The sequence below is a fragment of the Lissotriton vulgaris genome, chromosome 6, assembly GCF_964263255.1.
Source record: "Lissotriton vulgaris chromosome 6, aLisVul1.2, whole genome shotgun sequence".
NCBI classification, from domain to species: Eukaryota; Metazoa; Chordata; class Amphibia; order Caudata; family Salamandridae; genus Lissotriton; species Lissotriton vulgaris.
The window spans coordinates 1,408,835,310-1,408,859,953 of record NC_141694.1 but is presented as its reverse complement, the minus strand read 5'-3'; the positions used below and the strand labels follow the sequence as shown (position 1 = coordinate 1,408,859,953).

General features: G+C 43.8%; 1 protein-coding gene across 2 annotated transcripts in view; it reads right to left on the bottom strand.

Moving 5' to 3' along the window:
- The window catches only part of ARFGEF3 (ARFGEF family member 3), a 475,184-nt gene extending 453,051 nt beyond the window's left edge, over window positions 1–22,133 (bottom strand). For both annotated transcript variants that reach the window (XM_086927524.1, XM_086927525.1), the window contains exon 1: window positions 21,736–22,133. In XM_086927524.1, coding sequence (XP_086783650.1) covers window positions 21,736–21,847 — 112 coding nt within the window. In that variant the 5' untranslated portion in view covers window positions 21,848–22,133. The remainder of the gene's footprint in view (window positions 1–21,735) is intronic.
- Window positions 22,134–24,644: the final 2,511 nt, after the last annotated feature.

Sequence of the window (24,644 nt, the reverse complement as noted above, 5' to 3'; positions counted from 1 at the left end):
ACTTGAGTAGGGAATTGCTTGGGGGAGAATTAGAAAGTAGCCCCTCTCCAGGGCCATTGTCCATAATGGTTTCCAACATGTTGAGCACTGTTCTCTGCATTCTAACAAAGCATAGACTCAATCCAAACACTGTTGCTACTCTCCTCGCCATCCCTTGGCACTCTATTGGGCCCCTTGCACACTGTACTGCAATTCCACCACTTTCCATCCTCGGTACAGACAGAACACTTTCATAATTTCATCACACTATAAAGTTCCCAAAAATGTTGTATCATCTTTGTGCTTCCACATTGGAGAACTAATCTTGACTAGCTCACCAATGCCACACCTGGGCGGTGCGCAACTTCTATGTAAATTATGATATAACTTCTTTTTTCTTGACTATGGCTTAGTTCAAAAACAACAATTGATGGACAGAATGCAGAACAATGTCATACATTCACCCCAGTACAGAGATCTGGGCCTAAATCCATCGTTTTTTTACACTCCACACCACCCCAGTTCAGACACGGCCATATGCAAATCAGCCTTGACCCTGTGCCTCATGGGAACAGTCCAGCCCGAACTGCCAAGCCATGTCTTCCCTGGACCGGAATCAAGCATCCTAGGACCGGTTTCTGGATATCAGTTGTCTTCAGCCAGGATAGCTTGACTCTAGTGGTGTGGAGTGCACGGGACTCACGTCTGAGCACACCCGTCCCACTTGGGGTGACAAATGCAAAAACAACAATTGATGGACAGAATGCAGAACAATGTCATAAATTCACCCCAGTACAGAGATCTGGGCCTAAATCCATCGTTTTTTTGGACTCCTCACCACCCCAGTTCAGACATGGCCATATGCAAATCAGCCTTGACCCTGTGCCTCATGGGAACATTCCAGCCCGAACTGCCAAGCCATGTCTTCCCTGGACCGGAATCAAGCCTCCTAGGAACAGTTTCTGGCTATCAGCCGTCTTCAGCCAGGATAGCTTGACTCCAGTGGTGTGGAGAGCACGGGACTCACGTCTGAGCATACCCGTCCCACTCTGGGTGACAAATGGAGCGACAATGGCAGCGACTGCCAGTGCTTTGTATCCCTTTGCAACCGTTTCAAAGGGGCTTGAAGATTTAGGATCATAAATACTTCTGAGTCATGGGTGATGTGAATCCGTAAATATTTGAAAGTGTTCTCGGCAATTGTTACTTCGCAGCCAGCGAGTAGTCTTCTTAATGTCTCCATTGTATCCAAGTAGTTGTGAACAAACTTGGCATAATATTCACACATGTCAAATATAATGAGCACTGCTCTTTGTGACTTGGTGCTGGAACCTTGATAACAGTTTAAACCAAAGCCTGCTTGCATTTAAACCCCATCCACAGAGATTAAATAAACTAAGACATTCAACCATCTTCCTTCTAAAGATACATTTGTCCTTGGATAATATCAAGCCCCTGTCTTTCAAAACATTCAACTCCCCCCCCAAACCCCCCCCCCACCCCTTCCCCCTGGCGGTCAAAGCCTGATCATGTTCCTTTTCACCTAATCCAACCACCATAATATCACTTGATAAACTGTTATAGTCCGAACATTCTCAAACAATCTATGCATAAACCATTTGTAGTGTAGTTCCTATTTTCCCAATAGGCCCTGCGCATTGGAATAACATAAACAGTAGTATCGACGTAGAAGTGCGGATCTTCCAGGCCTCCACTGACTATGCTAAACTTAATTGGGTTTGTTACCAACTAGCTCAGAGGTCACTGGAAACTTTCTTGACTGAATAGGAAGTGATCAGCTTCCCTGGTACAGACAAGAAGGGATTCAGTTTTCCAACAACCGTGCAACATGACAACTTTGCTCCTCAGATAAGAGTCAATCTCTAGAGTCGTGTGAAACAATAAACAGTTATTTTACTCAGTCAGTTGTTGTGCAGATTACTTTCACAATATGTAGAGAATAGAGAGACGGGCGTTTTCAATAAAGGGTAACATTTATTGAACAGTCTTTCTTCTCGTACAAGAGAAATGAATTGCCACAATTGCAAGACTTGTTATTATAAAAAGTACGTACAGTAAGAGGAGTATTGCGAAATAATACTGTAAAAGCATTGATATGGCTTCTTAGCCATACAATGGTTTAAAATGAATAAAACATATATACATTCATATATACATTAGGCTACCCCAGTGTACCTGACCTAAGCCTAATACTTGGGAGGGGAGTAAGTAAGTAGCTTTTAGTTAAGTTGGTTTTGCCAAGGTTTCCTTCAAGAATTCTCTCTAAGGGTTTAGTCAACACCATACCTCTGGAATAGAATGATGGAGGTCTGGTATCTCCTTCAGGGAACTCGATATCCCAATCACTCGCAAGAGTAGACTGGAAACGCCGGAGCTGGATTTCTCTGCAGGAGAAAAGACAGCGTCTCTCTCAGCGCGTCGAGGAGGAGGGGCAGCGTCCGTGAGCAGCTTGCATCTGCTGGGCTCTTGCAGGGGACGGCTGTTCAGCTCCTAAGTTCACCACACCATTGTTCGCTCGTTCGCAGCGATAGCAGTAGCGATAGCAGCTATGGTATCATCAGCATAACAGCAGCTTCAGCTTCAGCGAAACAGCAGCATTTGCTTAAGGCAATGTTGGTAATATTTATACCTGAAAGGTGCCTTGTTTGACGTACGTTTTTGGACATAAGACATCAATAAAGATGTCACTAGGAAGTGATCGTCTATCAGTGCTCATTAGAGTTCTATTACTAATCAAAACATAGCAAGCGGGGCTTTCCCAGGTTGCTGAGTTTTTATCTTGTTGAAGAACTCGGAGTGTTAATCTAGGAATCTTAGATAGTAACTTCTGCTATGTCATTGCACTAATTAGCTGCAAAGGAAGTGGCAGAGGAAGCGATTCTGAAATGTGGCTCTGTTCGTGTGAGGCCAGAGACGAGTTTCTGAATATTGCATTTGATCAGTTATGCCAATATAGGGGTACAAGGGGATTATAGCCGTATAGAGGCATACGGTCACAGTATCGATCAGGGTCCTAGATTAGAACGCAACACATTGAAATAAGATTGATGCTCAAACTAGACCAAACAGCATCATTTTAAAACAGAATGTGACTTCTGAAATTATGTATGCCGTAATATCGTATGAATTTTTCTCCAATCCTATCTGGTGAGAGGCGCTTTCAAGACCTAATGTACTAAAGATACATGCTGTATGAATAGTGTCCCTTAATTCATGTATCTTTCTAGGGGGATGACAATCAATCGATATAATCTTGTTGAGGAGCAGACTTTAACACACAATCACACTTTTCTACGCGTCTTCCTAACCACACCAAGAGGGAGCAACATAAGGAAGAGTTGATAGGGTCTAAAATACAATTAAGACACTATTCAAAATATCACTGACATCTTGTCTTGCAAAATGGTGAACACCCTTTAATGTATGCTTAGTTGGAATGGCATTGAGTTTGAAGCTAACATGGTGGAACCCTTTTAACTTGTCCATTCGGTCTGTGAACACTTCCTTGAAGTTCTCCAAAATCAAATCAGTAGAGTTTGACACAGCTACCACAGATACTTGAGGGTCAGTCCCAGGATCAAATTTAATGTGCAACGATTTAGGAAGTAGTCTGGCTGTAATAAAATCTTGATATTCTGCTATATACATTCCTCCATACATGCTCCTTCCCTTACAAATTAACAAAGCCCAAAAGTAACAATTGAATAGGATGATTCTTCTGGTAGGCCCCAGGTCTGATGCTGCTTTCCTTCAGCTTAATGCCAGACCATTCCTTTGCAAATAATTCTCTCAATGACTACAGCTGATAAATCAGAAACCATCATACATTATATGTTCTTGTTTTGTATATTAAACATGCACATAGGTTTATCATCTCACTTGCATTTAACCATTTGAACCAACTTATCAAGATTTTCTTCCATGTCACTTACTGTACAGACTCCTTCCCTGTGTATGTTCCTGCGCATTCTTGCATAGTGGTTTTGTTCCCACGTGCATTGCACACCTTGTCTCATGCCAGCCATGACTTTCTTTGCATTTCTTGGTAACTGGAGCCAAAGCAGTCACACACCTCCTTAAGTTTGCTGCCCTTATATTTTTGCCTAATTTTATCTCCAATCATTTTTTGATCAACACATACCTTTTTGTCTTAGTGAACAAATGTATTGTTGCTCCACTGGGAGTTCCCCCAGCTCCTATTGGTTTAGAAGTCTTAACAACTGCATAGATTGCGTATTTCCCTTAGCAATGGCAACTGCCTGTGCAAGCGTTAGGTTTTTACAGGGTAGAAGTCTCTGTTGGACCCTCTTGGTGTAGCAATGAAGCACAACCTAGTTTTTTACCATTTGGTCCGAAACACTCTCATGCTCTCAATCTGCAACGAGTACACAGTTTAATATATATTGATGTGCGTTGTATTTCTTGTGAAGGCAACACAATTAAAAGCAACAAAGAACAACTGGTTACTCTTTGCTGACACCCTATCAGTAAGCTAACAGTCATGAGAAATACAATATTTATGTTGCTCCCCAGTTCTCCAATTTGTTCTGCACATGCATCACAGTGCACGTTGAACAGTTCTGGAGCCCTATGAATGTGGATCACAGTGTGTGCAATGGCAATTGCTGCTATATCATTGTGCCCACATTGTAGAATAAAGATTGCTTAGTACCATTAGGTCACTCAAGCGTGCTCGGCAGGAAACGTCCACCGCTGTGTAGGAGTCACAGCTTCGGTGCTACTCACTTTCCGCACAGATAAGGCAGTGTTTACAGCCCCCAAGATGGTCAACACCTTCAGAGGGAGACTTGGAATGAAAGTGTGCGGTACAGTGTGAACACAGATGTCTGTGGCCTAATAGGGGGCAGTGCCATAATTTGGCAGGCGGGATCCACTGGCCAGAGTATTACTTCCAGAGTGTCACCTGCCTTTAGCTCCTGAAGCTGGAGCAATAAATCCCCAATTGAGTCTAGGCAAGGTCTCACAAAGGATAACACACACTGGAATAATGTACACGGTTAGGTCGGTTGTACGCTAAGACAGCTCGCTGCCTTCCCAAGCAGACTCCTCTGACTCACCGTCAGAGTAGAGTTGTAGCGACCAGCCAGTCCAGGACCTTCATGATGTCCCGGACACGATCCCATAATTGTCTTAAATTAAATCATTACAGTAGGCCGCAATGAGTCCAAGATGCAATTAACAATGGATGGTGCAGCAGCATTATTGGTCACCTCTCAAATGCTGTAACTAACGCAGTCATAACAAGATACATCGGCAGAGTGCCCCTCCCCACCGACCTAGGACACACTACTGGAGCGCGGGCATTATGACAGCATTATGGAATCACTACAGTTTGTCTAACCTTTTTTCTGCGCCTGTTCTGAAGGAAAAATGGGAGGACTGACTCATCCTAATGCCTTTGAAAGGAATAGATTTCATAAAGCAGGGTATGGGCTCTCTTAGACATCTTGATTGTAAGTGTTAATCTCTCCATGCACACTCAATATTTCCATTATTTGCCTAAGCAGCAATCAAAAGGCTCCATCACTGCAACCAAACCCTTAAATCAACAAAGTAAATGGTGTGTATAGGGCAATATGCTGGCTGAAGCCAGACCTAAAAAAGACTGTGTTGAGAGTATCTCATAGTTGTTGCACGAATTGTTATCACACACATCTTCCGCCTCCCAACAATAACAAGGTGACCACCAGAGATAAGGCAAAGGATAAAACTAGGGAGTCTCTCTGTAGGTCACATATGTACATTTATAGAACAGAGTAGTTCATGCCATATACAAGGCCTAATTAGCTAAGTATCAGAAATCTTGCAAAAGGCACAGTAGACTAAATCAGAACATAGTGATATAACCAGGGCTGGACTGGCCATTTTGCCTCACTCGTATCTTCAGGTTGACTGAATATAAATAAGGCTACCTGCAGAGTTCAATGGGCTTACATGGCCCAACCATGAAAACTCCCACACCCTGTAATCAGAATTCTCAAAATACACAGATTCGTGTACTAGTTGATAATCTAGTCTGGGTTTTCTCGTTGCATTCTGGAATATGCAGTCCTATTTTAACCAATATAAAATTAGGACTATAAGAATAAATCGAAAATTCCTGGGCTAGATGGCCTACTCCAGCACTGAAATATGAAACTTGAGAGCTGTGCATTATAATTGTTGTCTCCTGCAGTAGTGACTAGTGTGATCATTTCTGTCAGTAGCCATATCTGATTTTGGTTTCCAATCCAATACTGAAGATAGTTCTGTAAATGTTTAAAAACTAAGGGTATATATGTGTGTATATATGTGCGTGTTCCCGTTTTTGTGGAGCCTTGCAAGTGTGTGTGTGTGTGTGTGCGTGTGTGTGTGTGTGTGCACGCGCACACACAAACACATTTGCAAGGCTCCGCAAAAACTGGAGGAACCGGACAGATATAGAAGTAAGACTAAAAGCTTTAGTCCTATTTTTATTTCTGGCAGGTCCCGGTTTTTGGCTCTCAAAATCTGGTCACACTACCAAAGCCCCATAGGTGCGAATGGTTTGGCACTTTGAAAAATGCATATTTTACATTTTTCTAAATTTGCACATGGTTGCCATCGTCGATGGTAATAGCATTCTCCTAAATGCCCAGTTTGCATTTAGAAAAGGCTTGGTACATGTGCTAAGGGAATCACAAACTGTGTTTCCCTATTTGTTGTCGCAATTTTTATCTAAAATTGCATCTACAAAGCCTTTCATACATCTTGAAAGGCTATTTTGCATTCGCAAAAGGCCGAAATTGCCTATTTGCACTGCTAGCAAATGCAAAAAAGATTCTACATGTGTATCTCAGTGCCAAACTATGGAACAGCAAACAGGCAAAAACAATACAATTATGGCTTCCATGATTACCATGACAACTGTGACATTCACGTCACCCAAGGAACTCATCGCTTGCCAGAGGCCACGGTGATCGCCTTGTGCAGCAGTGGCGGAAGTGACTCATTCGAACCTGCCTGAGATGCGTGGTGCTGAAGACAGCAGAGGCTTTTTCACAGGAAGTGCGTCTACAGTGGCCCTATCAAGCCAAAGTTTAGTCCTCAAGCATGGCTGCCTGATGGGGAGATTAGGGGCAGGAGATGCACATCATAAAGCAAGACAGCGTCCTCCCCCCAACCCCCCACTGTCTCCTTAAAGCTGGAGCTGCTCCAAGGAGCTTAATCACCTGTTTTTAAAGAAGAGTTCTCACACAGGCTAAAACAGCCAGCCCTCCACTTGCTGTGAAGGAAGCTGAAATTGAATGGAAACCCCTTGTGTTTCCTGTACTTGCAGCTAAAGCATTATCTGATATTTGCAAAATCAGGCCATCTCCCATATTTCACATTAAAAAGCTTTTCATCCTCAAGCCTACAATTTCCGCTGCATATTAATTGATCACACTCCCAGCCTACACTGCAGCCGCCTCCAATCTGTCGGGAATGCATATCAGTCGTTGTCACGTTCAGCTACTGTTCCTGCTATAAAGGCAATCATTTATGTGAGCTTCCACCATCATGCTCAAGCATGCGGCACTTCCGGGTTTACCCCTCTCGTTATGTTAACAGCTAAGAAGGCCTTGTGAATTGAGCGCCAGCCGCTACCCTTGGCTATGCAAAACCAGTTATGAGGTTTTGAATCCTGGCAGGACCAACTCAGCCTTCCATCCTGAGGTTATGTTAGTTAATCCTTTTGCAACATTACATGCAAAGCGGCATCGAAAGAAAACCAAAGGCTCGAAAACCTGAAACTAAATAACCAGGTATAAAGATGAGCATCAGGCGTAGAAAAGGTTTGTGAAAAGTATATTTTAATTCATATACCACAAAACCCACAGGAACAGCTAGACCAACATCCCAACTCCTCCAGATCCAACCGTCTTCTCCCCAGCAACCAAACCCCCACAATTCTAAATTACATCAAACAATTCTAGGTATGACAAAAGCATGTTCTACAGATGATCTCACAATATACAGGTTGGCAAGACAGAAAATCATGGAAATAAAAGAAATAGATGTGGCCTACTACCACATGTATCTTTTTACAAACAAAAGAACAACAAAATAAATTAAACATCCAAAACATAATCATCAAACTTCTTAGGAATTTTAGAAATCCTTTTATGAGAGGAGGAATCCAATAGAGAGGAGGACCCTGAGGACTCCTGCATGTTAGGGACAGGAACAGAGACAGGAACAGAAGAAGTTCCTGGACCCTCTCCTGAAACAACAATTTCAGGAGAAACAGCAGCATCAGAGCAAGCATCATGGGCAGATCCATCAGTAGATACATCTGCAGCACGAGACACCTTACTTTGCAAAAGATCATTCCACACACAACCACCATCCTCATCTACAGCAAAAAAACGTTCTTGCCCAGGTTTGAGAAGAATAACTGAACCCTTGCTCCACCAACCCTTCTCAGAAAGAAAAACAGCAGAATCAGTAACCTTCTCCACCTGAAATGGGTTGGAAAATTTAGAAGAACCTTTACTAGATAAAGAAGGTTTCACCACACGAACCCAGTCACCAACCTTGATAATCTTATCTTTAGACTTGAGAGAGGCATCATGATAGATTTTGCCAGCCATACGCGACTCACAAATGTTCTGTTTGACCTCACCAATGATGCTACGCATATTGACATCAGCCCTGACACCCTTGACAAAGTTAGGTCTTAAAACAGATTTAGCATGTCTACCTCTCATCAGTAAATAAGAGGAAAACCCCGTAGAAGAATTAGGAGTAACATGGTAACTCCACAGTTTCTCTTTCAAAAATGGTAGAACATCCAATTTGCTCTCTAGAGCAGCCTGAATGCCCTCTTTAACAAACCTATTGGCCCTTTCAACTTGACCATTGGCCCTGGGACAATACAAAGGAGTGGTTTCAGATTTTACACCAAACTTTTCCAAGAAATCTTTCATTTTCTTGGAAACAAATTGCACCCCATTATCAGACAAGATGAGATTGGGAGCTCCTTCCAAACTGAAAATAAAACTCAAAAAGTCAATGACAGCATCAGTATTGGGATGTTCCACAAAAGTGAGATAAATCCACTTTGAAAAATTATCTATGACCACAATAGAAAACCTTTTCTCCCTACCTAAACATTCAAAGGGACCGGAAAAGTCAATGGAAATTTTATCCCAAGGACCAACAGCACCCTCTCTGAGGGATAATGGTTGAGTCGAAACTTTCCAATGTTTATCAGCTCTAACGCAAACAGAACAATCATCAATAACCTTCTCAATACCAGAATCCATGCCAGGCCACCAGTAAAAGTTCTTGAGGATCCTCTTGGTGCCAGAAATTCCGGGATGACCAGCATGAGCAAGCTTGATAAGCTTGTTTCTTAAATCTTCAGGAGGAATAAACAGATCTTGACGTAACAAAATATTATCCTCAATGCTTAGCTCATCGGCAATCTGAGCAAAACTCCTCAACTTATCCTCCAAATTCCTAATGGGTGGCCAACCCTCACCAACAAATTTCTTGACTTTACTAAGCAGCACATCCCTGTCCATAGCTTCAAGCCAATCCTTCTCAGAAACACTAGATTCAAAGGAACTCACAGCATCAACTAGAGCTACAACACATTCATGCTGATCTAAAATGTCATTATTGTCTTCTTCAAAAGGAGGAAGTCTAGACAGACAATCAGCAGTAAAATTTTTACCACCAGGAATATGTTGTGTCTCGAAGTTGTACTCCTGTAGTCTAGCAATCAGTCTGACGAGTCTGGATGACGCCTTACCACTCCTGACACCATCCATCATGAAAACAAGGGGTTTGTGATCGGTGACAAGGATAAAAGGCCTGCCCCACAAAAAACTCTTGAACTTTTCGACAGCCCAAACACAAGCTAAGGCCTCCTTTTCAATAGTACTATAGTGCTTCTCAGCACCACGAATAGCCCTTGAAATAAAAGAAATCACTCTTTCTCTACCATCCACCACTTGAGTAAACACAGCACCAAGGCCCACTGTGCTTGCATCCACAGTGACGAAAGATTTGCCCTGGGGATCAAAAGTCTTAAGACCAGGTGCTTTGGAAATGAGTTTTTTGACACTGGCAAAAGCCTCATCATGAACTTTGCTCCAAGTAAATTGAACACCTTTTCTAAGTAGCTGTCTGAGGGGTTCTACCACTAGCGCATAACCTTTAACGAACCTAGAATAGTACTCTCCCAAACCTAAGAAAGAACGTAAGGAATCTTTGTCTTTGGGAGTGCTAATTTTATCCAAGGTATTGACTAAATCCTCTTTGGGAAAAATGCCATCAGCCGTGATACGATGTCCTAAGTAATTTAGCTCTTCAACCAAAAATTTGCACTTCTCTTTGCTGACAGTCATACCTTTAGAGCCAAGAATTCCAAGAACCTTATTAAGAATAACATTGTGCTGATCACCTGTTTCTGCAAAAATCAAAATATCATCCTGGAATGATTGAACACCAGAAATGCCATGAAATAAATTCTCAATAAGCTTCTGGAACACGCTAGCGGCGGATGCCAAACCAAATGGCATCCTTAAAAATCTGTACAAACCAAAGGGTGTAGTAAAAGTAGTAAGATCCTTGGAAGAATCATCAAGGAGAACCTGATGATAGGCAGATTTGAGGTCTATAATAGAAAAAAATTTGGCACCATTCACAGCTGACAACATGTCCTGAATGCGGGGTAAAGGATGTGTGTCAACAACAATATTCTTATTGAGAGACCTCAAATCAACACACAGCCTCAAATCTTGGTTCTTTTTAAGTGCCAAAACAATAGCTGACACCCATTCAGAACTATCCGTAGACTCAATAATGCCTTCAGAACATAAGGTATCAAGGTGGACCTTCAATTTCTCACGCATGCCGAGCGGAACTATGCGTACCTTATGTTGAACAGGAACTGCATTTTTCTTTAACTTAATTTTATGCATGTAGCCTTTGACTTGGCCAACAACATTTTTAAAAACATTAGAATGTCTTTTGAGAATAATATCAAGACTATACTTGTCCATGTAGACATTGTTAACATCAAAATCTCTGAGTTGCAGAGGACGTTCAGAACCAGGACACAAAATTACACCTAGTCTGCCTAAATCAAACCACCCAACTATGTTCTTACCATCAATGGCAACGTAAATCTTAGTAAAAAATTTCCTGGATTCAAATTCTAGTGAACTTTCAAAGTAACCTAACATGGTAATATCAAAGTTGCCGAAAGCCTTGGGGTTGATGTCAGATTTATGGAGATTCACGTTTTTCCAATTCTCCTTGAAAAACACATCAGATAAAATGGTAATCGGTGAACCTGAATCAGCCATGGCTTGGAGCGAAACGTCACCAATTAACACAATACCTAAAGGTGCCTTAAACGGTAGATTGATGTTGTTCACAGAATACTCAAAAATATTGTCATAGATAGCTAACATCATATTCTGCAAATCCTCTTCAACAACATCAATATTACTAACCACTGAATTAGAAGAATTGGAAATTTTTTTGGGTGCATGGCAAACAGAAGAAAAATGGCCAACTTTACCACAAGTAACACATTTCTTTTTGATAGCAGGACAGTTGGCATTATTGGCTAAATGTGTTTTGGAACCACACCTATAGCAAGAAAACTTATTATTAGAAACTTGTTTCAAACCCATCTTTCCTTTGTTGGAAAATTGCACAGTACAAACAGGTGAAATAGTTTTGGAACTTTCAGCAGAAATGACTTTAGAGGACAAAATGGATCTCTCAACACCTTTGGCTAAATCAATAGCTTCACTAAGTGTCGGATTGCGACACGCTAAAAGTCTTTCCTGAACCTTTTTGGATTCGCATTCAAAAATTAACTGATCTCTAATACAGTAATGAACAGTAGCACCATAGGCGCAATTAGCAACTAGAACTCTTAAAGCAGCGACATACTCTTCAATAGTCTCATCAGGAAATTGCTTCCTTTTGTGAAAAGCATGTCTTTCAATAAGGACATTAGGCTCATCTTGAAATTGTTTCTCCAGTCTGGCTACGGCTTCTTTATAAGGGTTCCATCCTTCACCACCGCCAGTAGGTGGTGGAATGGGAATTAAGTTTTTAAAAATTTCAATGGCAGCAGAGCCCAAATAACTGAATAAGATGGCTTTAAGTCTTTCTGGAGAAAATTTAGAACCATCAATAGCTACAATGTAGTTCTCAAAGCTTTCAAACCACTTCTTCCATTCCAATTTAGGCTTACCTGGAATTTGTAGAAAAATTGTGGGTTGATTACAGATTTGCGCATTAGCCATATTCTGAATGAATGGAGAAATGAAACAAAGTCAAGGGAGATATTGACAAAGTTAAGAGAATATGGTATAAATACAAATGCGCAAATAGGGAATTGTAAAACAATCAGGAGCCAAGTTCAAAATATCTGATAAGAAATCGCCTTTCCAAACAGAGAATTAAATATGAGCTCACGTGGACAAGGAAATGTACCTCATGAAGAAAAATGATGTCTTAAATGCAACCAAATTTAAAGTGTGCGCACCACTGAAAATGCGCTAAATATGTAACACAGAACTGCAATAATATAATAGTCTATGAATAGTAAAGATGAGGTGAGCTATCCACGAAATGGTTAAAGTGTGCGCACCACTGAAAATGCGCTTGCAGTCATCAAAAGGATTGTAAAAGTGTGCGCATCACTGACGGTTAAAAAAAATATGTTTGCGCAAAACGGCTTGAAGAAATAATGAAAGGAGTAAGTGTGCGCGTCACTGATGTAGCGCTGTACACAAGTATAAATAAAGGAATCTCACCACAGTTCCAGTAAGCGTAGCGAAAACACGCCGACACACAATACCGCTATGAAGGCTGAAGCGACGAAGCGTGCGTGGTGAAATCACTGGAGCGCAGCGCTGACACGCACGAAAGTGATTGAAGATAAGATGGCCGCCCCACGTAGATGCGTGATGATGTCACTGGAGCGCAGTGTTGAAGCGCACAATGACGAAGAGCAGGCTTGGCAGAGCGCGCTGGAACTCCGAGGCACAGTTGAATTAACGGACAGATCAAGAGTGCCAGAAAGCTTAAAACAGGTACAATTACAGCAAAAATACCTTGTTTGTAGTAGAAATTTCGCCCGAAGGCTAGAATAAATGAAAAAAAATCGAGGAGAAGTCTTTGGGCTTGATCTCTGGATCGTGAAGAAAACGAAGTCCAGAAATTTCAATTAGCCGGCATGTTCAGTGGGTCTTGTTCAAGTTTCCCTCGTCGCCAATATAAAGATGAGCATCAGGCGTAGAAAAGGTTTGTGAAAAGTATATTTTAATTCATATACCACAAAACCCACAGGAACAGCTAGACCAACATCCCAACTCCTCCAGATCCAACCGTCTTCTCCCCAGCAACCAAACCCCCACAATTCTAAATTACATCAAACAATTCTAGGTATGACAAAAGCATGTTCTACAGATGATCTCACAATATACAGGTTGGCAAGACAGAAAATCATGGAAATAAAAGAAATAGATGTGGCCTACTACCACACCAGGCTGGAAAAACTATTAACAGGAACAAGGGTAGAACCAAGTCTTCGGAGCCTTCCTGTATGTCAGTAAATTGGACTAGAAATCTAGGATTAGTGCAAGTGGGAGAGAATTCCATGTTGGGGCTGCACCTCTGAGAAAGCCCTACCACCCAGAGACTTCACATGGAATTTGGGGACCTCAAGAGGATGTTGGCCCCTGGTTCTCAACGAACAGCAGGTGTTGTACCACTTGAAAATCCAGGCAACCAGTGCAAAGAGGCTAGGGCAGAAGAAATATGCTCCCTGTTCCTTAGGCTCAGTTCTAGCCTATCGCCAATATTTTTCGCCAGTGTGAGCTTGCACACATCCCATTGAGACAAATCAAGGTTGCTTCTATCACCCTCACTGAAATGAAGGTTTTTTTGCACTTTACGAAGAAATAAGAACGAAAAGAATATGCTTCAAAGAGCCCAGTTGGAAAAAAAGGAACTAACCACTGCATTGAATTGACCAATCATAGTAAGTGAAGAGTCAAATTAGACACTTAGGTTTTTTTGTTGTTTATTTGTTTGTTTGTTGTTTTTTAAACACACAACAGGGACTGGCTTTTGGTCAATATGGAGGGTCAGAAAGACAGATTTGTTTGTTTATCTGAGCTGTAGGTAGAGCCTGACAGGCATCAGTGAAGGCCAATCCGAATGCATTATACATTCCAGGGAGGTAAACCCTGCACGTGTTGACAGGATGCCGCTTCTGATGTCTATCGGCCCCTTTAATTTATCAGCTACTGAAAGCCCTGCCATAGATAGTGTAGATATAATCTTGATCCCATAATCCATACTTTTGACAGCAGGGAAGGGCAACTATCTGCAAAGCTTTTATTATAATTCTTTAGTCCAAGAAGGCTTTCAATTTTGATAAGTTTTTATGTTTTTGGTTGCACGCATTAGCTGTTTTTAAATATAATTGCATTTTAAGCAGCATGGAGTTTGCTGAGTCACAATGATTAATGTTTAGTCGATTTGTCTTTTTACATTGAGTTCCAATCAACAGTTATTGATTTAAACCTCTTGGGGGAAAAAACTGCATTCTGACAGGTCAGCTACCAGTTTATACAAAGCACCACAGGCTTGTGGGATAAACAAACACAAATTATGTGGTTGAAATGGACTGATTTTAACATTCCGTAGCCTCTTAATGACAGCTCCAAAATGCTAAAATCCTCTCACTTTCTCTCCTGATCACTCCTTAATTCATGATCAATTCACCAGAATAGTGTTAGCATCCATGAAATGACATCAGAAAATTGCTATGAACTACTATTAGTGACAGAAACATGACTAAGCGATGATGCCCCACCCATGTTACACCCTGCTGGATGGAAGATGCTCCAAAAAAATAATTTAGCCAAAAAGGCTGCTTGTGGTCTAGTCATTGTCTACAGCAGCTCTTCAACCTGACTGAGAAACCACCCTAGAATGAGAGTTAATGTTTGTCCGAAGCCCCGCATCGCTAACCGAGACGTGCATTTCTCTAGATTTACAGATCCCTTTTCTGGACTGCTCTGCTGAGGCTACATTTCAGCAGCTAAACCTTTGCTTATTCTCAGACTCTAACACCTGTTTTATTAGGCAGGACTCATTACAAACCAATGGCCTACCATCTGACCTTAAACTGATTAATTTTCTAGTACAGGCCTCTGGTTCCACCCATTTGAACGTTCTCCTAATGCAATATTTGCCTGTCCTAACAGCATCTTGTAACCAAGACGTGGCCTCTCTGACCAGCCACCTCTCTACTGCTGCACTGAAAACAAGTCTTTCAACAAGCTACTGAAAAAGCATCAAAACATGGAGGATCTATTTAAATCTCCCTAATATGCCCAACACTACCTTGCTCCTTAATCACCAGTTTGGCAACCCTGGCTCCACCCATCAAGATTTGAACAACTGTTTGAGACAAACTTAAAGTACTCGAATCCATCTCAGCCCATCAGCAGTCTAGGAAATTTGGCTGGTTGGCACTGGAAGTAAAAGCAGTAAAATCAAGCAGCAGGATCTTGAAGAAATGTCATTACAATAATGAAAAATCAGCACTCCAGTGCCATTCAATCACCTACACCCCCACCATCAAAACAGCAAGAATATTCCATTACTCGCACAATTTTTCAGTAGCCTCTTAATTATCTAGAAAACTATATAAATTAATCTATGAATTCCTGAATCCAGAATTCCTTTACCTGAAAGTGGCCCAATCATGGACTATGAGATTCTGGATCCTTTCACTTAATCAAAAGAGAAAAAGACATCGAAAAATACTTTGAAAAGAAAAAAAGAGGCAAACTCGTCTCCACCACCCACCCCTTCACTTACTCCAAAACGTAATCATGGCCTAAATCTCTTTAACCCTCTACCACCCGAATACCTCATCCACATCATAAACGTCTGTGGCTCATTCGGATAACTAACAGACCCATGGCTAACATATATTCAAAGACACCCTACTTAAACAAACGTTCTGCTGCCATCCCAACCAGAGGTATCTACCTACTAACATCAATCTGTCCATTTCTAGGTAATCTCATTGAAACGTCTGGGTTCAATCCAATTTCAGCATTTGGTGAAGGTAATATTCTGCTCTCGGAATATCAAAAATGATTCTGTCCTGGCTTTGACAATGAAGCAGAATGGACAGAGGCATGGGGTGATATACAAATTAGCACTGACTCAAATGAAGTAGTGGCACTCCTACTCCTCCATACCTCATAGATCAGCGTCATCACCCTAAACGCCTTCACAGACACAGAAACATAGAAATATAGGAACTGACCAGAAATGGTTTACCTCCTATCTTGTTGACAGATAACGCATCATCTCACTTTTTCCCTTCAATTCCCCAGTTGTCACACCACAAAGTTCAACCATAGCTCCCCTCCTGTTCAAGGTCTATCTCGGTCCATTACCTGACGTCATAACTTCAAGCTACCATCACTTTATTATTACCCCATTCTTTTTATGCTAATGGATATAACTTGCAGCATCACTCTTACTTCTTCAGACACTACAGAGGATCCAGAATGCAGATGCTAGACAGCTCCTCCAGCTACCTGTGTGATTCCATAACACAACTGGCATCACATCCCTTCACTGCCTGCAGGTAGCTAGACGGATCACATTTAAAGCAAGAAGCGTTGTTCTTCAAGTAATCTATGCAACTGGACAAATCTTCCTTCAACGAAAACTCCAAACCCATCATCACACAACCCTACTGCAAGCCAGCCTGGACATGCTCCTAATCAGGACACCCTTTAAAAATTCCCACACAGGTGGAAGCTCCTTTTCCGCCCGACAGCAGAACTTTCTAACTAATCCGGGCACAAATAAGAATCATTGATAATCACCTAAAATTCCAGAGAGCCCTTAAAATAAGACTCTTCCCATCAATATAATCGCACGATGCAGAATATATATATATATTATATATATATATACACACATATATATATTAGTAAGTAGACATGCACAAATCTGTCTATTCTCATACTTTCCAGAACAACTCTCACATTCAAGCACAGCAATGTTCGCCATATTATGTTTGAAGCATGGCTTTGAACCTCATGCACTTCACACAACATCTCTATCATACAACATTTCATATTCAATACCTTTCTTCCCACATATTCCCAAAAAGCACCAAGGAAACCAACTTTTACTCGAAGCACCATAACTTGTCATGTGGTTGGTCGCCACTTGGTTGAGGATGTGATCTGGACACAGTGTGTGGACACAGGCCCTAGCTGTCTAGGACCACACACAGTAGTGTAATTAGGCTGTCATAGAAGGAAAATGTGTCAATGAAGATATGGTGTTCCTTACTGATGCTTCTAAAGGGCCTACTCTGCCTTCAGAATGGCCTCAAAGTGCTGCATATAAGCTCTCAGATGGTCCGGTAGCAGTCTTTAGATCTACTCAGCTCTTCATGTGTTTCACCTGTACTATCCTTTAGAGTATGATGGTTAAGTTAAAATGTTGCAGAATTGCTACCCCATCCTGTTTAAAAGCTCTTTTCAAATGTTTGGCAGTATTACCTCACAAGCAGTGATACCTGGTGTGAGGTACAAAAATACCTTTGGTGAATCCACCAGATTTAAGGGGCACCAGGACCACCTATAAACTGCAGATTTAGACCATGAAAACACTGCCATCCAAAAGCAAATGGCAAACACGTTCCAGCCTCTTTGGCGTGCAAGAACCCCCAAGTTCGCAAAAATTAACCTGTTGCGAGCAGAAAATGCCAGAACAGCTGCTTACATGGAAAGATGGCTTCTTACAATTTGTACATATGATTCTGGTCAGTCATGGATTAGGAACGTGCACTCCAACAGAATCAATGCATGACAGTACTTTGAACTGGCACATTTCCATGATGATGATAAAAGCAGGTTAGTGCTCGGGCACTTGTGAAATTTGCAACAATATATATGGTAAGACATATGCATTATTTATGCAGGATTTACGCATGGAAATTATTTATATATTTTTTAATGCACGTTCGATCAAACCTTTTATCGTGGCTTGAGGGAATATTTACATTTCTGCTCCGATTACAATTGCTCTGAAATGGACTGTGACAAATAAACACATGAGGAGGTAAGGCATTAACCGTGTGCCGTAATTATGTCCTATCCTGAGCTGATACTCAGTAGACAAGGAATAACATGGTAAATCTGGTGCTTATATTGCACGAATTTCAGAAGTATGGATATTTCTTAGGCATTCCCCTCAGAACATATAAGCACGAGGTACGACTCATATCAGAATTTATCAGCCCACTTGTAATTGAGGCTGAAGAGGCATTAATGTTCCTACTGATTGCAGTAATGTTATTAAGGAAGTGGACTATTCGTCACAGAAGTAACCCTCAGTTATAAATACAGAAGTGCTTCAGGCAAGGTTTGTCAAATTAGGTGGTCATATGACTTCACCCTGATTTCAATTCCCAGCTATGTGAACTGGGGGACAGGAAGTGGAAAGGAGATGGTGGACTCCACAGATCTGGATGAGTAAAGGCTCGGGCCAAGTTTTCAAAGAGGTCTGGGCTCCCTGCCAGACCACTCGACATGGCAAGCTGAGGAGTTTGGACTGAATGTGCATCACAGATAATGGGATTCAATGACTCTCGGGGGTGGTTTCACTCGCTCGCTACGCCACCGACATTGTGGCTGCTCAAGACTTTGGGCTGCTTGCATCTTCTATGGTTGTGGGAGGTATAAAGAATGGGGGCAACGAATAGGGGCATAGAATGTGATGTTCCAAAACAGCCTCAGGTTGTTACAAGCAAACCAATTTATGATAGATAAATACATATAGAAAGTTCATGTATTTCAAAAAGAATTTGTTTGAGGCACCTGTTTTGTTGAGGACATAAAATCTACCCCAATTGTCCTATTGGATAAGTAGACACTAATACACTGATAGCCATTTTGGCTTTAAAAGAAAGTTTTAAAAAAATCAGCTGTTGAGGTTTGCAAAATGAACACATGGAAAACAGCCTTTACTTTTGAAAATTAAAAACATGGCAAATACTTTACTCATTATTAGTAAAGCTAGATGTACAAGTCTCATCGTCTCGGTTACACATTTTCTTTGAACAGAAGACATTTATGCATCATTGTCTACTCAAATAACGAAAGAACAGAGCAATGCAATGCATAATACAATGATAGTGCAACAACATAGCGTGCCCATCCGCTGCCTGTCCTGCCTCTGGGGCGAAGCACGGCTTGTTATGAGCAGCGGTGTCTGCAGCCAGGGCTGTCATCGGCTGCATGCGTGAACTCATCCGAACAGACGGATGATGTTAAATGTCAGCTATCATGAAGGCACCCTGCTGGGCGCTGGCAGCAGGCCAGGATACGATGCCCTCTGACTAGTGTTGGCCTGCAGAGGCGTGGAGCTCCCTGGGCAGTGACCAGTGCATGTGTGAAGGCCCCTGCTGTGAAGCGTGCCTCTGCTGAAGTCACAACACGGGCTGTGATGAGTGTTTCTATTATAGCCCCTTGAAGGGTGACTTTACAACAGTCTGATGGGGGAGTGAGGGCAGGGTCGGATTGGGATCACAATTCGGCCCGGGCACTGACGAAAAAAGTGGCCCACATTCAAGAGGCGTGGCCCATATTTAAGGGGCGTGGCCCACATTCAAGGGGCGTGCCCTTTCATGAAACACCATTTGCACAGACAAGGAATGAAAGTGGGAGGATACTGTTCTTGCACACGACACAGGGCCAAGGTGACAATGGCCTACATGCTGAGCAACTAAAAAAAATAGCAAGGCCCCTTTTTGTCACAAAATTATTCCAGCCCTCCAGCACAGGAGTACCTGAAAAGCAGCAAAGCCCCTGCTATTACTAACCTACTCAGCCCTCCCCAGACCTTCAGCTCAGGAGCACATGAACAGAGGTAAGGCCCCTGCAATTAGTAAATTAATCAACCATCCAAGCCTTGGGAAAATGTCCTGGCAGGGGAGCACAAAACACAGCTTTCTGTCCAAGGTAGCCAGGTAGCCAGGGGGGAGGCTGAGGTGAAGCTGGTGCATGGGAAGTGCCTTCCCAGTGTGTTCTTGCAGTTTGAGTGTTTACCATTTACTGTAGTATTACCCTTGTACCTGTGTATGGTACCCTTTTGTAACTTGCACACGTCACTTTTCTCTTGTAACACACTGTTTGCTACCTCTCACTTTTGTTTACTTTAGATACTTGCACAAGTACCACCATTGCCTACGTAACGTTTGTTCTTGTGCTGGAGTGTCTGCCATTAATTGCAGTATTATACCTCTACTTGTATTCTGTACGCTTTTGTAATCTGCACACATATCTCTTTTTCCTCCTGTAATGTATTGTTTGCTCCTTTTGTATTTTGGTTGCTCACTATTGTCACTTTTGATTCATGTAACTTAACGTTTGCTTTTGTAATTTGTCCACTTATAATTTTCTCCTCATGTATTATTGCTGTTCCTAGTGTGAAGCGCTCTGACACCTTTGTGTAAAGTCCGCGCTATAGAAAATCGCATAAATAAATAAATAAAACAAAAAAATTCCAAACATCACCAGGCCCCCACAGCAAGACCCATTCTTCCTCGCCCACTATGCCCTGAATGTGAAGGGCTGTGGGCGAGGTGCTAAGACTAACACCGTTTCTGGGCTGCATGGGCGCCAGGGGGCCGAGGTGCAAATGGCTCAAAGGCCTGAGAAACACCTGGCCCCCATGGAGGCCGATTATTGCAAACAATCACCCCTCCCCAGCCCAGCCTCAGCCTGATTGTTTGGCAGGGCAGGGGGTGAAGGAGAGGCCACAGCTGACAATCGCTGTCCAGCCGCACAGCGAGGCTGCTTTTATTTTCTCTGTCTGTCTCAGTGCCCTCTGTGGGCCGTTTTTTTTTCTCCCCTTTCCTAGTCCACTCTCTGTGGACTGGGACAGGGGAGGAAAAAAACGGCCCACAGAGGGCACTGAGGCACCGGCCCTTCGGCCCATTCCCGAATGCCCGCCTTGCCAATCCGCCCCTGAGTGAGGGGTCTCTGTTGGATACCTGGATGTGCGAAAGCTTCCTGGCTCGGGTGGGGTGTCTTACTGTGGTCTGTCTGGATGCAGGGGTCGTGTGCTGCCCTGGCAGTGAAATGAGCTGTGAGAGGCGCTATACCTGGATGGGATGGGGCGCTGTGTCTGGCTGAGAAGAAGAGTGCTGTCTAGCTGTGCACAGGTCTGTGCGTGGTTGGGGAGAAGGGCTGTGCGTTGCTGGGAAGAGGCGCTGTGTCTGGCTGAGAAGAGTACTGAGTCTGGCTGAGAAGAGTACTGAGTCTGGCTGAGAAGAGTACCGAGTCTGGCTGAGAAGAGTACCGAGTCTGGCTCAGAAGAGTACTGAATCTGGCTGTGCTGGGATGTGCGTGGTTGTGAAGAAGGGCTGTGAGTGGTTGTGAAGAGGCGCTGTGCTTGGCTCAGGCGCTGTGTCTGACTGGGACGCTGTTCCAGTCTGGGTGGGGAGAGTGCTGGATGGACGTGAGGGTGTCTGTCTTCCTGCTCAGGTGTGTGTTGTGATTCCATCGGAGCTGCCCATGGCTGTGAATGGTGATATAGAAGCGGCTGCGCGCCGGGCTCAGGTGCCAGGCTGTGGATGTGGCCGTGCGCCCCCGCAGGTGCCTCGGTGCCACCGCTCGCCCTCACCTATGGCAGAGCCGCAGCAGTCCTTGATGGCTTTGTGCTTGCTCCCGGACGCCTCCTTCTGCAGCCTCCTCAGCGTCTCTTCCATCTTGTCGGCCCGGGGGTGCCCCTCCATGCGCACGGGGTGGGTACCGGAGGCTGCGGGTCCCTAGGCAGCCGCTGCCATCGCGCACCGCCGCCTTCGACTGATGAATCACGCTGAGCGGGCCCGGGGGGCGGCGCTGCTCCCTGCCCGCCTCCGCTCCGTCCCGGCTCGGTGACAGCAGCGCGGGCGGGGACTCCAGTGCTGTGATCGGAGCCTGTCATCCAGGGGGCGGCGCGCCGGGCAGCCGGAGCGGGATCCGGTGGGCCGGGCGGCAGCGGCGGGGCGCCTCATTGGCTCCGGGCGGGCCTGTGACTGGAGCAGGCGCCGGGAGAGGAGGAACGGAGGCCGCACCTGCCCGGGGGCGAAGGGCAGAGGCACACGGGAGTGCCCGCCCTCCAGCCGCGCCTCCCACAGCTGAATGACAACCCTCGCGTTTGACACCTGGCCGTGTTTCCGGATTGTTTGTGTCCCTCCGAGTATGAGGGACTACCTATACAGAGCCACACACGTTTCTTAAAAGTCCATCCGTTTACTGTGTTTATTTTGTGCGAGATCGTAGCATGGTAATGAACCATGTGGAACGCGTTGCGTAATATAAACAAAGTAACAAAATAGATTTCACGAAAACAACAGTCCTTGACACTGATTAATATTCGAGGGGGGTGGCACAGAAAAACACCCGGAAAACCATTAGAGAGAAGAACTCTTTCTTAAGACAGGTCTGACTCTGAAGCTAGCAACATATGCTACAATTCGAATTGCTAACACTGCCTCATGCCAACAGGCTCCATCCAGGCAGGTCATTTCAGATTTTTAGAGCCAAAATGGCTTTAATTCAGTCCCTCCCACCTGAAATTGTCCCCATTTCAATATTGATGGGGAATATTAATCCTCCAATTAATTTTTTTTATCTCCCTTTTTCTGCATTTTATTCGATGGCCTCTATGCACTAATACATCAACGTTTTCCTACTCCCAGGGACTTCTTATGGATTTTGCGGGCCCTGGGCCAAACATGATTTGGAGCAGGGCCTGCTTTAACACTGGTGACGTCCTGTGCGACAATCTTTGTTGAACCACCCCCCCCCCCAATGATCACTTCTGCCACGGATTTACTCACTACCACCCTTTAACAGTGCCCCTCAAGTCTCCAGAACCACTATCACTCGGATTCATTTAGTTTATAGCACCACTCACACGCAACTCTTTGATGACTGTTAAAAGCTCAAAGTTCAATGCTAGGATTTTGACCTACAAACGACAAGTAACAAAAGAAGCTCTCTTACAGAATCAGTAACCCACTGACCTAGTACATTACATGCACTTTATTATCTGCATGGTACACATTTATTTAAAGAGTTTTATATAGCGTTTGCTAGACCCAAAGGTATCAGTGCGCTTTACATAAAGTTCCACATAGTTGCAAACTTACATCAGTTACAAGTTACCAAAGATATTAATAAAAAATTTTAAGGAGCATGGAAGAAAAGGAAAATGGAGTGAGGAAGGGAAAGGGGTAGGGTATAGATACGACAGAGAGGTGAAGGGAAAGTCTGCCCCAGGTCCCACTGGGTAGGTGACGGGCGTGGGGGAATCCGCAGCCCATCTCCTCTTCAGCTATCGGGTAGCTCCACAGGGCATCAGTCAAATTGCTAGGTCTCAACAGAAAAACATTAAAGGGATAGAAGACGGGAAGAAGGGAGCATAGAGGGGGAAGGGGGTAGGGGAAAGGAGAAGGAGGGGGATACGACAGAGAGACGAAGAAAAGTCTGCCCAAAGTCCGGCTGGATGGGTGACGGCCAAAGGGGGATGAGTGATTGGGAGAAAAACCGTCAGTGGTAGAGGTAGCCGCCATAGCAGGTCATGCGTAGTGCCTCCAGAGTCATTCTTACATAACCAGGGAGTAAATCTGGTTCATCCCTATAGGTCAATGTGTGACCCCCCTCCAGCGGCAACCGTCAGTTCAGTGGAAATCCATAGCCTACCTTCTCGTAGCTGCAGCGGAGTTCCGGTTGTTAGTCTCCGTCCCAACTCTCCAGCTGCATCGATCCCATAGCTCTCAGGCACCATTTTGGAGTCAGGCAGCCCCTAAAGTCGAGCGGCCACAGCGTGCTTGGTAGGTCCAAAGTAGTGCCGGGGAAGGGACTCTCTGCCACCAATCCCAGAATAGGGGGAGGTGAACCGCCTATTTTGTGGAGGCGGCAATCTTGGGGAGCTCCAATATTCCTTCTCCCGGTGCACTTCGTACCGTCAGAGAATGAGCCACTGCTCGACCCTGAGATCGCTTGCTGGTCTAGTGGGACGGCAATGGGGATATGCCGGCCGTTCACTATGAGGAGCAATATGTCTAATGAAATGGGAAACCCAATATACCCCTGACGGCTTGAGCAGATTCAAATAAACAGGTAAATGCGCCTTCAAGGGATTTATTTCAATACTTGTTTTTACTTTTTAGGTCGAAGCCTGGCGTTCACTGCGCAAGCAGTGTCACGCAGGCGAGATTTTTTGATATCCAGTATGGGGCTTTAACCTGCCTCTCTCTTCCATTGGCTAGCTCCATAAATGGAGGCTAGCCATTGGAAGAGAGATGTGGCAATCATTCTTGGATCAGATTTGTGGGCGTTCCTGTCTTTTTTTTAAGTCCCACCCCTTTTTTCCATCATGAAGTTGTGGGCGTTTACTTTTTTTTTTACACCGATGTTTTTCTTCATTGTTAACCTCATCCCTGTCCCGCGCGGTTGTATCCTGACCACCTTCCCGCTGTCCGTCCCCCCTCCCGCTGTCCTTGTCTTTGTTCCCGCCCACCCCCTCGCAGATCACTACAGTCG